Source organism: Epinephelus lanceolatus, chromosome 19 (assembly GCF_041903045.1).
Source record: "Epinephelus lanceolatus isolate andai-2023 chromosome 19, ASM4190304v1, whole genome shotgun sequence".
Lineage (NCBI taxonomy): Eukaryota > Metazoa > Chordata > Actinopteri > Perciformes > Serranidae > Epinephelus > Epinephelus lanceolatus.
In genome coordinates, this window is record NC_135752.1 from 629,203 (window position 1) to 647,272 (window position 18,070).

The 18,070-nt window shown below is 40.4% G+C and overlaps 1 protein-coding gene and 1 long non-coding RNA gene across 2 annotated transcripts; one reads left to right on the forward strand and one right to left on the reverse strand.

Moving 5' to 3' along the window:
* Positions 1-12,013: 12,013 nt before the first annotated feature.
* On the reverse strand, positions 12,014-13,432 carry LOC144458804 (uncharacterized). The gene is made up of 3 exons (XM_078162375.1): positions 13,283-13,432; positions 12,693-13,012; positions 12,014-12,454 (listed from the first exon to the last, which is right to left on the reverse strand). Coding segments are annotated over exons 1-3 (567 nt in total). The 5' UTR covers positions 13,285-13,432; the 3' UTR covers positions 12,014-12,209.
* Positions 13,433-15,086: 1,654 nt separating this feature from the next.
* Positions 15,087-17,694, forward strand: LOC117270225 (uncharacterized). The gene is made up of 3 exons (XR_004502777.2): positions 15,087-15,456; positions 17,414-17,480; positions 17,567-17,694. It is a non-coding gene; the product is annotated as an uncharacterized LOC117270225 (long non-coding RNA).
* The last annotated feature ends 376 nt before the right edge of the window (positions 17,695-18,070 follow it).

Here is an 18,070-nt window from a genome sequence, read left to right on the forward strand (position 1 = left end):
GGACATCACCACATGGGCTCAGGAACACTTCAGAAAACCACTGTCAGTAACTACAGTTCGTCGCTACATCTGCAAGTGCAAGTTAAAACTCTACAATGCAAAGCGAAAGCCATTCATCAACAGCACCCAGAAACGCCGCCGGCTTCGCTGGGCCCGAGCTCATCTAAGATGGACTGATGCAAAGTGGAAAAGTGTTCTGTGGTCTGACGAGTCCACATTTCAAATTGTTTTTGGAAACTGTGGACGTCGTGTTCTCCGGACCAAAGAGGAAAAGAACCATCCGGACTGTTATAGGCGCAAAGTTCAAAAGCCAGCATCTGTGATGGTATGGGGGTGTATTAGGGCCCAAGGCATGGGCAACTTACACATATGTGAAGGCACCATTAATGCTGAAAGGTACATACAGGTTTTGGAGCAACATATGTTGCCATCCAAGCAACGTCTTTTTCATGGACGCCCCTGCTTATTTCAGCAAGACAATGCCAAGCCACATTCTGCATGTGTTACAACACATGCAGAATGTGGCTTGGCACATTCTGCATGTGTTGTAACACATGCAGAATGTGGCTTGGCATTGTCTTGCTGAAATAAGCAACATTCTGCATGTGTTACAACAGCATGGCTCCATAGTAAAAGAGTGCGGGTACTAGACTGGCCTGCCTGTAGTCCAGACCTGTCTCCCATTGAAAATGTGTGGCGCATTATGAAGCGTAAAATACGACAACGGAGACCCCGGACTGTTGAACAACTTAAGCTGTACATCAAGCAAGAATGGGAAAGAGTTCCACCTGAAAAGCTTCAAAAATTGGTCTCCTCAGGTCCCAAACGTTTACTGAGTGTCGTTAAAAGGAAAGGCGATGTAACACAGTGGTAAAAAGGCCCCTGTGCCAACTTTTTTGCAATGTGTTGCTGCCTTTAAATTCTAAGTTAATGATTATTTGCAAAAAAAAAATAAAGTTTCTCAGTTTGAACATTAAACATCTTGTCTTTGCAGTGTATTCAATTGAATATAAGTTGAAAAGGATTTGCAAATCATTGTATTCTGTTTTTATCTACGATTTACATAACGTGCCAACTTCACTGGTTTTGGGTTTTGTAATATATAAGTGATAACTAAAGGTAAGACCTCCTTAAGTAGCCTAGTTGGGATGGGGTCTAAGAGACACGTTGATGAAGAAATCACTGTGGTCAATTCAAGAGAAATTGGGGAGAAGCAATCTAAATATATATTAGGTCTTACAGCTGTGTTTGAGGTTAGATAGGTACTATCTGAGGACAGGAGGTCATGAATTTTGCCTCTAATAGTTAGAATTTTGTCATTAAAAAAGCTCATAAAATCATTACTGCTAAGGGCTAAAGGAATACAAGGCTCAATAGAGCTCTGACTCTCAGTCAACCTGGCTACAGTGCTGAAAAGAAACCTGGGGTTGTTCTTATTGTCTTCTATTAATGCTGAGTAATAGTTTGCTCTGGCATTGCGGAGGCCCCTCTTATAAGTTTTGAGACTGTCTGTCCAGATTAAACGAGATTCTTCCAGTTTGGTCAATCGCCAATTCCTTTCAAATTTTCACGATATTTGTTTTAACTTACGGGTTTGAGAGTTATACCAAGGAGCAAACTTTCTTTGCTTTGTTAACTTCTTTTTAAGAGGAGCTACAGAGTCGAGTGTTGTTCGCAGCGAGCCTACGGCGCTATCGACAAGATGATCAATTCGGGAGAGGTTAAAGTTGGTACGGGAAACCTCTGTTACTGAAGGACTTGGTATTGAATTTAACAACGGAGTAATCATTTCCTTAAATTTTGTGACAGCACTATCTGATAAACATCTAGTATAGTAACTGTTGCTGAGTGGCGTGTAATCGTGTAAAAAGAAATCAAAAGTAATCAGATAATGATCCGATAGCGAGGGATTCTGTGGAAAGACTGTTAGGTTATCAATTTCAATTCCATACGTCAGAACTAGATCGTGGGTATGGTTAAAACAATGAGTGGGTTCATGTACACCCTGACTGAAGCCAATGGAGTCTAATAATGAGATAAACGCGGTTGCCAGGGAGTCATTATCAACGTCAACATGAATGTTAAAATCGCCTACAATAACAACTTTATCTGATTTAAGAACTAAACTGGATAAAAACTGAGATTTTCCAGGTCGGATGTAAAAGACTAAGAACGAGGCTTTCAAATGAATTAAAATCTAGTTTAGGTTTAGGGCTGATTAACAGGCTCGAGTTAAAAATGGCTGCAACTCCCCCTCCTCGGGCGCTGCCTCGAGGAATGTGGGTATTATTATGACTGGGAGGAGTGGATTCATTTAGACTAACATATTCATTTTGACACAGCCAGGTTTCAGTGAGACTGAGTAAATCAAAATGATTATCTGATATTGATTTGTTTACTAACACTGCTTTAGACGATAGAGACCTGATATTTAACAGTCCGCATTTAATTCTCCTGTTTTGTCTTTCTGTCACAGAAGAGGTTTTAATTTTTATGAGGTAGTTATGCACAACTCCTCTTTGTTTAATTTTAGATTTAGATAATTTAGGTGGTCGGGGGACAGACACTGTTTGTATAAAACTATGAAAACTATGGCTGGGTAACTGAACTAGAAGCTCAGAGAGGCGTATAGGACTGCGACTCTGAGTCCTGATCTCAACTTTGGGTTGTCAGGGATTTAAATTACTAATAAAATTTGCCAGGTTCCTAGAAATGAGAGCAGCTCCATCCAAAGTGGGATGAATGCCATCTCTCCTAATAAGACCAGGTTTTCCCCAGAACATTTGCCAATTATTAACGAAACCCACATCGTTTGCTGGACACCACCTGGACAGCCAGCAGTTAAATGATGACATGCCGCTAAACATGTCATCAGTGGTCAGAGCTACGGAGTCCGACATCGTTTTTGCGTATTCACACACCGAGGCAATATTAATTTTAGTGACCTCCGATTGACCGGGTGTCATTGCTGCCGACGTGAATAACAATCTTACTGAATCTACGTTTAGCTTTAGCCAGCAGTTTTAAATTTGATTCAATGTCACCCGCTCTGGCCCCAGTGATACATTTGACTATGGTCGCTGGTGTTTTTAACTTCACGTTCCTCAGAATAGAGCTGCCAATAACCAGAGTTTTATCCTCAGCGGGTGTGTCGCTGAGTGGGGAAAAGCTGTTGGAAACGTGAACAGGCTGGTGGTGAGCCGTGGGCTTCGGCGTGGAGCTATGCCTCTGGCGAATGGTTACCCAACCTCCCAGCTGAACAGGCGTTATCGGAGGACCGCTAGCAGAGGCTAAGGCTATGCTATGTGGCTCCGCACCGGCTACAGGGGGCTGGCTAACTACCGCAGCTACTGAATGGTTTTCCATGGTGCGGAGCCGCGCTTCTAATTTACTAAGCCTCGCTTCCAATGCAGTAAATGAGCTACACTTATTACAATTACCACTGTCGCTAAAGGAGGCAGAGGCATAACTGAACATTTGGCACATTGAGCAAGAAAGAGCAGAGGGAGAAGCCATCGCTAACTGTAAAGCTAATGTAGCTACCAAGGCTAGTAACGTGCAAACAACAGCTAAGAGATTAGCAGGGAAGTCGTGAAAAGGAGGAGAGCTATAAGTGCTTAAACAGAACCAGTGTGGGTTAAGACTTGAAGTAGACGTTAAAGCAACTGAAGTGAGAAAGCAGAAAGCAGGCTAGTAGAATTCACCAGAGCAGTACAGAGATGCTGTCACAGAAACACCAGAAATGACACAACTCGCTTACCACAATACGTCAGCACGTCAGCAGGGGAGATTAGTCGCAGACAGACAGTACCTGACAGTAACATTCTCAGCTGTCCTGCCCTGCTTATCCCCGCTGCTTTCAGGCAGCCTTACGACATAAAAAAGATAAATATTCTAATTTGCAAAATTCACAACATGTTTTTATCTAACGAAATATTCTGCTTCGATCCATATTTGTTGGCACTCCGGTCACAATACTGCTCTCCTGCTTGCTGTACACAATGGTGACGTGTTCCTTTGTTAATGGGATGGGCTAGCAGCAACCTAACAGCACCATAAATTATATTCACTAACAAAAGTTGATTTAAATCAAAAATAATTAACAAAAAAAAATATATTTTCCAGCTCTTAAAGTTACAGTGTTGTTATGGAAATGAAAATATTTTTCAGTGATGAGGAAGGTGTACTGTTATGCTGATTTGATCACATTCTAAATATCTAGTTGACCAATTGGACTGCCACTTCAGATTTACTTATTGTATAAGTGTGTTTTGTCACCTTGGTTTCTGAATCACCTAGGAAATGTGTACTAGTAACATTGAGTCCCACTGTTGTTGGGCAGGTTTCCTCGTACAGAAAGCCACTGACATCTGTCTCACTCTGTATCTTCCACCTGACTGAACTCAAACCATAAGCAGTCTTTGTGTTCTGTCCCGTACACACAACTTTTTTTATGATTAATTGTTTAGCAAAGAGGCAGTTGTTTGTCTTTCACCCAGCAGTTTGACGGGGCGGAAACAATTGAGTTATTCCACTTATGCTCACACACAGCTCATACAGAGGAGGAAGGGGTCCTTTGCAGCATGGGTAAATACTGTTGCCGTCTGTTAGTCATGAAACCAAGTCAAGAGGTAGGTGAACTACATGTACTGTTTAATGACCCATATACAGCATGTGCATCTGCCAGGTATGAACTCCAAAAGGGAAATTACACTTTTTAATATTTTATTTATAATTTTCAATTTTACAACAACAGCAACAGAATATCAGAACATAAAAAAGAAGCAACACAACAACATAAAGAAAGAATACAAAGAGAGAGAGAAAAAAAAGAAGTGAAAAGGGCTGCCAGCTGGTTTACATGAGTAAACTTTTCACAATAGTAACACCTCAGGAGCAAGGCAGAATAACAGAGAAGAGTGTATCAGATGAAGCATCACACTCCCTTGGGTAATCAAGTAGGTCTAAGCTCCTATGAGTGCTTGGTAATATGACTCTGTGTCAAGAAAGGTACCCAAATCCTCTCAAATTTGTTCCATGTAATAGATTTGTACAGACAGAGTCTTTCCATTTGTATGATGGGCAACATCTCCCTGAGCCAGCGTGTAAAGCAGGGTGGAGTGGTCGACTTCCAGTATAATAGAATAACTCTTTTAGCAACCACCATTGCGAGGTGCAGAGCAATCTGCATATCATATCTTGAATTTACCCCCTGGGGGATCAATAAAGTATATCTTATCTTATATGGCAGCCCTGAAGTGTCTGTAGAGCATCCAAAGATGGCAAGATCGTGATTGGGCTGAATGTCTCTGGAATAGGCTTTCGAGAGAAAGCTTGAATAAGTGGTTTTGACATACACTATGGGAGCATGTAGGGAGACACTAGGAGCTTGGCATGCCACTTTTATCTTACTTAAAGGTGCTGTATGTAAGAATGTGGCCAAATGTACTGGGGACACTACTAATGCTGCTTGCCGTGCTGCTGTAGCTCTGTCCTAACTGTAACTGATGCTGAGACTCTACTGACTGTGTGACTGGTAGATGGCGGTGGGTGGCGCAACAGACCAAAACACAAATTCAAAACATAAACATGATTTGCAGACTGCAAAACATTTTTTTAGATTAAAATATTCTGGCTGTACTATTGTTGTTGGTGAGATCAGTATGTTGAACATTATTCCTTAGTCTCTGTGACATATTAGGAGGATTTTACGACTATTTGCTTTAGATTTCTTACATATAGCTCCTTTAATATTTGCAAGGAATTCTTTACTACAAAATTTTGTTGGGTTGACCTGTCTGCTGAGGCAGAATTAGAAAACAAAAGAGATGCAAGTGAAGAATTTTTATCAGCGGTGACTTCTACTTGCAGCCAAGAAGGGTCTCCTTCTGCCTCTGCACCTTCACATTTCCAGTAAGTAAGGGCCCTCGAGTTAGCTGCCCAGTACTAATGTTTGAAAATTGGCATACCAAGACCACCCTCTTTAAGGGGTTTGTGTAGGTGGGCCTTGGATATCCTGTGTAATTTGTAGACCCATATAAAGGGCAGCACAATAGAGTAGGGCTGGTCAATTAATCAAATTTTAATCTAGATTACAATTTGGGCTTTCAACGATTATGAAAACAAAATAATCGACATAAAACGATTATGCACTTCTTGTCAGTTTACTCTTGTTGTCTTGCGCTGCAAATCAAACGCAGCCAGAAGCTGCACATGTGCAATACTGCCCCCTCCCCTCCTTTCCTCTATTCACTCCACAAGCCAGTCAAGTAGGTGAAATTGACTAATGTGAGGGGCAGGTGATCGCCAAAGATTTCAAAAACAGCATGCAGAAAATGGCAGAGGGAGAGTGAGAGAGGTTGGTCTGTGTGTGTGCGTGTGTGTGCGCGTGCATGTGTGTATATGTGTGTGTGTGTGTGTGTGTGTGTGTGTGTGTGTGCATGCATCAGGGCCAAACTTGCGCGACAATGTGGAGACAGAAATGACATGCCGTCGTGTAAATAAGTCATCACGTGCGCCGCATAATCGTGATTTCAATTTTGGCCAAAATAATCATGATTGTGATTTTTTCCATAATCGAGCAGCCCTACAAAAGAGAATGAATCTATGTTTATAAGGGGAACAGATGAAAATGAAATCATTGAAATTGTGAAATCATTTAAGAGCAGGAAGTCAACAGATTGGAATGGTACTGATATGTCTATGATCAAAAACATCGAGTGTGTGGTGAATCCTTTGACACGTATCTGTAATCAATCCCTAAAGACTGGTATATTTCCTAAAAAAATGAAAATAGCAAAGGTCATACCAATATACAAGAGTGGAAATAGACACAATCTCTCAAATTACAGACCTGTCTCCTTACTGCCACAATTTTCAAAAATACTCGAAAAACTCTTCTATAGCAGACTGAATGATTTCATCACTAAACATAATGTACTGTGTGATCAGCAATATGGATTTTGCGCTAACAGGACAACTTCACTTGCATTAATAGAATTTGTTGAAGAAATAACAACTGCAATAGAGAAAAAAGAATATGCAATAGGAATATTTCTAGATCTCAAAAAAGCATTTGATACTGTCGACCATAACCTTTTATTAAAGAAAATACAGAGATATGGAGTCAAAGGGGTGGCACTTTCCAGGGTCAGCAGTTACCTGGAGAATAGGTATCAGTATGTGCAAATGAATAATGACTTTAAATCTCAACTTCAGAAGGTCACCTGTGGGGTTCCCCAGGGCTCAGTTTTGGGACCAATGTTATTTATCCTGTACATAAACAGTATAAGTAAGGTTTCCAAATAATTAAAAACTGTTGTTTTTGCTGATGATACAAATCTACTCTGTTGTGGTACGAACTTGGAACAACTTTTGGATACAGATGAGAGGGAACTGAAATCTTTAAAGAGATGGTTTGATTACAATAAATTAACACTGAACCTGAGTAAAACGAAATTTATAATTTTTGGAAATCGATCAACAAACTCCATAAGAAAACTCATGATAAACAATGTTGAAATTGAAAGAGTGTCTGAAAACAAATTTCTTGAAATATTAATAGATAATAAATTGTGCTGGAAGCCACATATAAACTACATCAAAACCAAAATATCAAAGTCAATTGCAATACTATTCAAAGTCAAAGATTTTTTGAATCAAACATCATTATACACCTTGTACTGCTCCTTTATTCTTCCATACATAAGCTACTGTATGGAAGTGTGGGGAAACACATACAAAACAAAAACAAATCCAATCTATATTCTTCAAAAAAGAGCCATAAGAATTGTAAATAAAACCACTTACAGAGAAACAACAAACCCACTCTTTATCAAATCAAAAGCTCTAAAATTTAAAGATCTGGTTGACTTCAAAACAGCTCAAATCATGTATAAAGCTAAAAATAAATTATTACCTAACAGTATCCAAGAGTTGTTTCAAATGAGAGAAAATCAGCACGACCTGAGGGGAACCAGTATATTTCAGAAACAATTAGTGAGAACAAACACAAAATATCACTGTATTACAGTTAAAGGAGTCACCTTGTGGAATAATTGTAACAAGGAACTGAAAGCATGTTCATCATTAAATAAGTTCAAACGAATGTTCAAAAACAACATACTGAAGGGATATATGATGGAACAGGACATGTAGGTTGTCCTGTTGTTGAAGTATGTCTCATTCTGATTGCAATGTTATTTTTATGGATTTCTTGCTTGATTTGTTTGAGTTGTATGTTAATGAAGCACAGAGCTTAAGAATTTAGGTTCAACATAAAGTTTAAAGATAAAATATAGAAAGAAAAAAGGGGTAGGACTAGGTAAGTTCGCACTTCCTTCCTGCTCCTTTTCGGATGTGAAATATGCAAATATGTTTCCGAGGTGTATTTCTTTGTTTGATTGTTTTTGTTTTCTTTGGTTTGTCTTTGTGACTTGCTGAATGGCTGACCTTTACGCAACTTGATTATTCATGTCTTTCATTTTTTGTTTATTATTATATTTTTATTTTTATTTTATTTTATTTTTTCTAACCAAAGCTTGTTTGTTTCTTTTAAACATGTCCGAATAAACATTACTCTATTCTATTCTAAAACACAAATATTTGCTTCACTGAGAGTGGATGGGAGCTTTCTGTTACTGAAGGTATCCTGAATCATTGTTAGAGATGTTGGTGCCAGGGCATCTCAGAAGGCTTTATAGTAGAGCCCTGCGCGGGACTGTTTTCTTCAACCCGCTCCTGCCCGCTCCCGCTGAATTTCTGACCATTACCGCCCGCAACCGCAACGTGTTTATGCCCGCACAATAATACACAATAATAGAGATCGATGATTTTGTGTCTTCTCCCGTCCCGCAGGAGAAAACACGTCATTTTATAGGCTATCAATAAAGAGATTCATGGGGTTGTTTGTTTCGTTTCCCTGGCCTGCATGTCTTTTGACACACTGGTCAGGAATAGCGCTCCTATTTCATTGTTTTTATTTAGTTTTTAATGAAATAAAAGCTGTTTCATATTCTATTCTCCTCCTCTGTATTTTATTTATTTTTCTACCTTTATATAATCACGCAGTGATTGAGGTTAAGGCAAGCCCGGTGCCAGGATGAAGTTACTGAGGGGGCGGTTAAAAATTACGAGGGGGCAAATCTTTATTATGCAACATAGGTTCACAGTGAGTTATAAAGAGCGTGCAGCCGTGCGTAATTGTCGCGCGTAATGGCAGCTCATCGCCGGTGAAACACAATAAACTGCACGTCTTCTTTCATGTTTGTCTCATGAGAGATGGAGCTTACAGACAGGTGGAGCAAGCGGCAAATTGGTATGAAAGCTGGTTCAGGGCATATTTGTCCATTTATGAATAAATATAGAGTGGAAACGCTTATGCATGTGCACCAAGATCCCGCAGTGGGTTTTTTTAGCTGCCCGTTCCCGCCCACAGCAATGTCCAAACCGCCCGCTCCCGCAATATTTGCGTTGGGTCCCACAGGACCCGGCGGGACCCAGTCCCAATGCAGCCCTCTACTTTATAGAACTCTGGCCCAAACCCATCTGGTCCGGCCGCTTTTCCAGTGGAAAATGTTTTAATGGCTTCCTGCAACTCAGACAATGTAAATTGAGCTGTGGAAAGTGAAGCGGATCAAAAAACTTGAAATCCTAAAAATCCTCGTGTACCTGTCGATTTGGAGGTGTAAATTTCTGAATAGAATTCACTGAATCGTTCGTTCGTGTCCTTTAAGTCTGTGAGAATTGTACCCGAGTTAGACTTAATTTTGTAGATGGCTCGTTTTGCTTGTTCTCCTTTTAACTGTCTTTCCAACAATTTCTGTGGTTTGTCACCCAACTCAAAGTGTCTGTGTTAAAGTTTAAGTAGTATATTACCAAAGTTTAAGTAGTATATTACCAATTTGTTCTCCAGAATGGAGTTGTATTCATATTTTAATTTCAGAATGTTATTGTAATCTAATTGGAACAAAGAGTTTTTGTAAGCCTGTTCTGCAGCTAGTAATTCTTTCTCAATCTCTTCTAATCTGACTGGCATTACCCTTTTCATCCTTGCCTCATAAGACATAATTTGTCCTTTTATATATACTTTGAGTGTTTCCCACAATGTTGAATCATTCACCTCACTGTTATCATTGGTCTCGAGGAACTGCTTAATGTGTGTCATAATAGATTCTTTAAATGTCTGGTCCCTTAGTAAAAAGGGGATAAAATGCCATCTTAGGGACAGTTGAAGGTTGAGAGCGACAGGGGCATGATCAGATATTATAATGCTGTGATATTTGGTGTGGTCGATATTGGAGATTAATCTTGAATCTACTAAAAAGTAATCAATCTGTGTATATGATCTGTGTACATGAGAGTAGAAAGAATAATCGTGATCAGATGGAAGCTGCAGTCTCCAAATGTCTACTACCATCTTTGACTTCATTAAATTGTTAAGGCTCTGCACATCTAAATAAGGGTCCAGATAGCAATTAAAGTCACCCCCAATTACTATATGGCTTGAATTGTTATCTGGGATCAGGTCAAATACCTTATGAAAAAAAAGCTGGGTTGTCAGTGTTCGGTCTGTAAATATTTACCAGTGTAACGGGAAGTAAATTGAAATGGCCTGTTAAGACTATAAACCTTTGGGTCAACTGTAGATGAATGAAAATGAAAAGGTACATTCTTACGGAAGAGAATGGCAACACCTTTGGCCTTAGATGTTAAAGGTGCCTGGTGCACCTGTGAAATCCAGTTAGCCCTAAGTTTCCTGTGCTCGGTAGCTTTAACGTGTGTTTCCTGCAAGAAAATAATGCCAGACTTCAGTGACTTCAAATGTGCAAAAACCTGGCTTAATAGAATGGCCTAAACCACGCTGTTACGGCCACCGCCGCCCTACCCCTGCCTCATAGTTTAACTTGTTGTATAGTTGTGTGTTTCATGCTGAGCAGGCTGTGTGATCCCCTGCACCTGATTGGCTCACGCTGAGGAGGTGTGCCTTCCCTCCACCTTCCATCTCCTGGCCGCGTCTCCTTCGTTTGGATTGGCACGGTACCACATCAGCTCCACCAATCCCCAGGCTGCAGTTGAGGAGCAAGGCTATATAAGCCTCAGCCAGATCATCAATCGGGGCGGCTGTAGAGCAGCTTGCCAAACGTGTCTCCCGAGTTATGTAAATGTTAATGTGGCATTAACTTGAATGATTGAAGTATATGAGGCACTAGATAGATAGGACTGGGCTAGGTAAAGTAAGGTTCAATAACTGATTTGCACTAACAATACTGACAGGTATCTCTACTGTTTAGACACACTAGGTTAAGGGGTGCTGCTCTAATTGTGTTATGTTTTGAACCAGTCAAGAGTTAGTTAACGATTTTGTTTCTTGCTTTTGATTTATTTAGTCTCATTAATACTCTAGTTTTGGTTCTATTTGTTTCTTTAAGTTGAGCAGCATCCATCAGCCCTTTCCTTTAGCTTCGCCTCACAATTTCTGTTTGCCAAAACTTGTTTAATAAATAATTTTACTTTTACCAATTACAACTGGTTTATGTTGCTTCCCTTTTCCCACCACGAGCTAGGGGTCGTAACACACGCACATTCCAAGAGACTAAAGATATGGAATCGAGCAGAGGTGGGTAGAGTAGCTAAAAATTGTACTCAAGTAAAAGTAGTGTTACTTCAGAATAACATGACTCAAGTAGAAGTAAAAAGTAGTCATCCAAATAATTACTTGAGTAAGAGTAAAAAATTACTTATTACTTATTATTTGTTAACACAAGCATTCAATCAGACAGACAAAAATACAAAATAATCATCTTCAGGTAAATTAGAGTTCATCCAATCAATAAAATAATACAATAAATAAAAATAAATTAAATAATTACAAAATAACTTAAATTAAAATAATCTTAAGGTAAATTCAAGTACTTCAATAAAAAAATAAAATCAATGAAATAATAATAGAATAAATAAAAAATAAAAATAAATTAAATTAAATATTTACAAAATAACTTAAATTACAGCACAGTAACACAAATTTCCAATCCTTTCTAATTTTTCACCAGGCTCAGCAGGCAGAACTAGAACAAGACAGCCCATAAACTCTCAAACTGTGCGTGTGTGTGTTTGAGTCTGTGTGTTTGTGACAAAACATGCAGAAACAAACATTTTCACCAAAGAATCACTCAGTGATGTGACTATTAAGCTTCAACAGTAGTTGGCTCTCAAGGTTCTTGCAGTGAAGCTGTGATCGTGATCGTGTTGACTTTGAGTGACAGCTTCTTGATGTGAGGAAAGGTGTGGAGTAGATCCATACCTGCAGTGGACAGACATGAAAGGTACCTCTCCAGCTCTCCTACTTGTGACTTTCCTGACTCCATGGATGCAAAGAAGTCATCTTCATCAGAGAGGTTGCTGTTTGTGCTGGTGACATCATCCAAGTCGAGGTGATTTCTGATGTAGTCAAGGCCTGTGGCAAGACAAATCGTTTTCAAAATAATTAGGTCTGCACATTATTCTTACCCTTCTACTGTATATGCTGTCAAGCTGCTGATGTTTGACATTAAAAGCTACCTGAGCTTCTAACTATTGCCACCCTGTGGTTTGTCACTGACACACTATAATCCTAAATGACAGCAACATTATACAGATTTATATATGTCAATGTCTACTGGTTCACATTTGAATTGATAAACAAGTATATTTACCAGCATTTAAGATGTTTTCCTCTGTGGTCCAGGATGTTCTGAATCTTGGTAGGAGTATTGGTGTTGCTGCAATCAGCTCAGGCTCTTTCATGACGTCCCAAAAACGTTTCTGGATCCCTCTCTGCAGGACGTGAACAAGAGGTGTACATATTTTGCAAGATACCTCCAGCCTCTTCAGCTTGTCCCGCAACTGGTAAAGTGTTGGCAGCAGGAGGCCCATATGCACAGATGATTCCCCTTGGAGGATGTTAAGGGCCATGACAACAGGCTTCATCACAGCAGCATACTCGACCAAAAATCCCATTTCAGCTGGACTGAACCTATAAAAGATGTAACGATAAAAAAAAATAAAAAAAAGACATAGCTATTTCTGGTACAATGTATTTATTGTGCATTGTCCATATTAAATACACAAATAAATAAAAATAAAATAAATTAGTTAAATTATTTCATTCAAATCATCCACAATTGTCACACCACCATGCAAAGAAAAATAAGTTACTTGAGACAGGTGGATTCACTCATTAGTCAGCAAGGCTCATTTATTTTTATTATTCTTTAAAAACAAAATATAAGTTTTGTCAACTTACATCTTTATCTTTAATGCTGTGCAGACATTGCGAATTGCTTGTTCTCCTTGCTCTCTGTGGATGCGCACAATCCTTTCTACAGCGAGGAACAGGGAGCTCCAACGTGTCTGACTGGGTCGGAGAAACTGCAACTTGCATTCACGTTCCACTGTTTCATGAGCCATGGTTGACCTGCTGGTTTTATTCCAAAGAGCATGACATTTTGCAAAAGCAGACCAAGACAGCCTCTTGTAGGTTTCGCTGGCAGCTCCTCCTGCAGCAGTGGCATCAACTGTGGATATAAGATTGAGGAGATGGCATGCACACTTTTGGTGCCTTGGAAGTTGGTACTCAAGGCCTGCGTTGTCATCCAGAATAGCAGACACATCTTGATACTCTAGTAAGTCTGTTAGACAGTTTGTTGGGGTGAACACTCTGTGGATAAAAAGAAATATCTATGAGGCTACAGGGAGATCAAGCCATTAAAAGAAACTCATTACATCAAATTTGGATAGAAACTATATATATATATATATATATATATATATATATATATATATATATATATATATATATATATATATATATATATATATGTATGTATATATATATATATATATATGTATGTATAGGAAATGTTTAAAACATATGTAACCTAACAAGACAAACATTCACCTATCCACAGCAAAAAAAACAAATTTAGGTCAAACTTATCGCTACGTGTGTCCTCAAGTTAGACGTTGAGTTTTTGAATGCTGAAATGTCCGTATGTTTTTTGGTAGACACAGAAGACACCGCATAATGTAGCTGCTGTTTCGCACTGTTTGTAAGCTAAACATGCTTTCAATATGAGGCCAGGGGTGTTCCTCCTCGTCTATGTCTGCATTGCCGACCGCTGATTCTGCCATTTTTCATCCGTTCCTCTTTTTTGTTTTTTCCTACGAAGCTGTAACTGCTAAAGCTAACCCGTCCCACCGCTGAGATTGAGTATCTTCGGTATGGTCACGTGACGAGACTGCACGGCTACGGCTACATTTGATTGGTGAAACACAGTCATGTGGTAAAGCCTTTGGCGGAAGTCTCTCTCTCTGACAAAATAAAACACTAAATTCATGCGTATGCGGGGGGGATAAAAAATAATGATGCGTAGAATACCAAAGAGGTAAAAAAGAAAAGTAACAAGCTCAGTGTAGCCTAATGTAGCGGAGTAAGAGTAGTTTCTTCTTCACAAATCTACTCAAGTAAAAGTAAAAAGTATAGTGATTTAAAACTACTCCTAGAAGTAAAATTTTTTCAAAAACTTACTCAAGTAAATGTAACAGACTAAATGTAACTCGTTACTACCCAGCTCTGAAATCGAGCATATTATTCATTTATGTTACCTTGACTGAGTCCCGAGGTTGCGGTGTGAGCGACAAAAAACATAGTTGCATTAGAGACACGCACTTAAAATTCAAACTGGCAGCCAGCCACAAAAAAAACAACAAACCAAATTAAACCATTAACAAATATGTGACCAGAACCAACACCTGATGCTTCCCCAAACAAAGCCGAGTTACCCTCATCCACATTGGGGACTACCGACCAAAAGAGCAGAGAGAAGAGAGAAAAAAAAAAACAAAACAAAAAAAAAACACCTCCAGCTCGCAGCCCTTCATTGGCACACATATGTCAAGAAATTGGACTTAAAACAGTGTGGAATGCCCACAGCCTGTCTGAACAGCCTGAACCAGCCTTAACTTTGGATTTCCCTATAGTTTGCAGTGCACTTGAATGCACCCTGTGAGGTGACACCTGAAGGGCATTGACTAATTAGTGTGGACTGAGTGTGTGTGTGTGTGTGTGTGTGTGTGTATAAGCTGTGTTTCAGAGCTCACAGAGAACAGAGCTGGGCAAAGGACAAGACACTGCTGTGAAGGACAAAAAGAACCCTCTCCTCATCTGGAAAACCATCTCCTCACCTGGAAAAACCCTCCAAAAAATGAGCTCAGGCTAAACGGCCAACAGAAAGTAAGCTGCTGCATGTGTGCTCTCCATCCCCCCTCTCACCTTGGATTTCCACATTATGATCAGCAGGCTATGGAAGGACCAAGCTGCCTGAACCTGAATTGACATGCTGAACAGGAGGAATCTAATGACCAGCCCCTGGATCGCCACAAAGGTCGGGACCACAAGTTCTCACCCAAAGCGCTGAGGTAACAGAGTCTCTTTTAACCTCTTTTGATTTTATGGTGACCCACTTGCCTGGACCTGTTTTAACTTTTTGTATGTCTTTGTAGAGCCAACCAGCCCCCCCCCTCTGGTGACTGAAGGCTCTCTCTGTATTCATGTCTGTCAAAGTTCTTGGTCAGCAAATTTTTTCGCTTCAGCCGGGTCACTGAATATTTTTACTTGCCCTTGGTGATGCACATGGAGCCTGGCCGGGAGGCGCAGTGAGTGCCGAATCTCCATCTCCCGCAGCCACTGTAGCATCTCACAGAAACTCCACCGTTGCTCCATCACCTTTGCAATGTAGTCGAGAAAGATTAAGATGTGGTGACCTCCGTAATCCAATGGGTGCTGCCTGCCGAGCCATAGAATCTTTTCTTTTTCCTGTGCAAGATACACCTGTGCTATTAGCCCTGGGGTCTGGAGCCATCCGGGGGTTTGGGCTGTTGTGTGCGGTGCACTCTGTCGATTACGACGGGTTTGGCGAAGTTGTCATTCCCCAGCAGTTTAGGAATCAGATTGGAGACAAATTCTGTTGGCCTCCCTTTCTCCTCACCTTCTGGGATAATCTTTATGTTGTTTCGCCTGGACCTCGCCTCAAGGCCTGACAGCTTGGCCCACAATCTTTTATTTTCCTGCTGCAGCTCTGTAACAGAAGTTTCCACTGCGTTGATTCGCTGCTTGTGGTCCGCAGCCTGATTTTCAGCGGTGGACAGCCTCTTGTTGTGCACCTGCTGGGCAGACAGAGGATTCTGGAAACTCTGCTCAAACTTGTCGAACCGGTCGATAAAAGATTGCAAGAGCTTGTTCGACAGTTTCTGCCAGATAAGTGGAAGCTCATCTTGCTCTTTGGATGAAGACATGTCTGGAGGTTCATTGCTAGCTTGATCACAGCTAGCAGTAGCACCTGCTAATGGGCGAGCAGCTCCCTTTCCACCATGTGCAGATTTATTCGACATGTCTTTGTTCCACTTTTTTGATGTCGTGAGAAGGAAACAGGCAGCAAAAATCTTTCACCAGAAGTTAGAGAGTCCTGATATTAGCATAGTGCTTACCTGTGGGTCTGTCTGTGTTCTGTTAGCTAAAGCCCAAGTATCAATTGCAGCCGGTGGCAAGGAACAGTATTGCTGTTAGGGCCTGTGCGGGCTTTCATCACATACTGATATGGGTCTCATACTTGGCTTTGGCAGATTGGCTTGATTGGTGGATGGGTCACAAAAAACAGACTTTCACCCAGGACTTTCTCATGGAGTCACATGTTCAGATCTGTGTGAACTTTGAGTGAACTTTGAGTCATTTTAAGGTTAGTCCTTACCATGTTTCTTTTCCTAAACCTAACGACAGTAATTTTCATTGCCCAACTTAACCTCTGTAACTTCACGTTAATTATGTAACGTAGGTTAAGGACGTAATGTCATTCTTGGGGTGCAAATTTGTAGGATATCATACAAACTGTTGTACATGCATTTTTTTGTAGGATATCATATAAACCGTTCTATGAGAATACCTTGAGCAATTTAAGGGCAAATTTTTCCATTTCCAGGTGCTGCACTACCATGAACTCTACAGATTTGATCTGATTGACTTGAAATTTGGTCTGTGAAATCTTAAGACCTTCTGAATTGTTAAATGTTTGATTGCTCTTCGAGTAGTGTGGTTGTGGTGAGTTGTCAATTTTCCATGTTTTGCCACTGTAGCAGTATGATATGCTGCTGTGGCTGAATGCAGGCGAGCCTGCTGCATTGCACTTTACCTGGCTCATTAGCCTATTAGTGTATGGGGCGAAGGTATAAAAGGAGGCTGCGTCCCTCCCTCACTCCCGCTTCCTGGCCTTTCACTTCCTCCTCTGCTCTCCATGCGGGTAGGTACACGGCTGCATTGTCTGCAGTTTGTTTGTTTATAGCTCGCTTCTGTATTAAACAGCTCACCTCCTTGTGTTTTTAGGGGTCCATCGTGGTCAGGGTGATTGCTGCTTATCTTTGATGTTCGCTGTAGGCACTTAAAAGACCAGGTATGCACACCTTAGTGATTACATTCGGCTCTAACAATAGCCTGTTGGCCCAGGTACTAAACACCTCACCTGTCCATTTTTCGTAGCGGACCCTGAACGCGTCAGAGCCCTTGAATTAACGGTTAGCACGGAGCAGTGCAGAGCCTCCTCGTCTATGGTGTAACACAACTATCAAAAAGATGTGTGCATAATTTTAACCATTTGTATTCGTAATAAAATTGTTGTATACAAAATTCTGCTGTCATATACGTGAGTCTGTGAAATTGTTTGGGTTAGGATTCTTTTTATGTGAGTATGAATCTAAAAGCTGTGAGTGCAAAGTCTTGTGAATACAACTCTAATTTCTACGACTACGAAGTCCTCACTGTGAACACGAATTCAAGTTTGTGGGTACGAGCAGAAAAGTGTTGAAATTACGTCACTGAGGTCACAGGCAGGTCACAGGGGAAAGTAATCGAACTGCGATTCCTCCAAACGCGCATGCCCCAAAGGCAAAGATGGCTGAAGACAGCGGACTGGGTGGAGCTGCCAGCTCAGGTGAAACATCACAGGTAAAGTCACTAACGTGTATATCAAGTTTTTTTTATTTC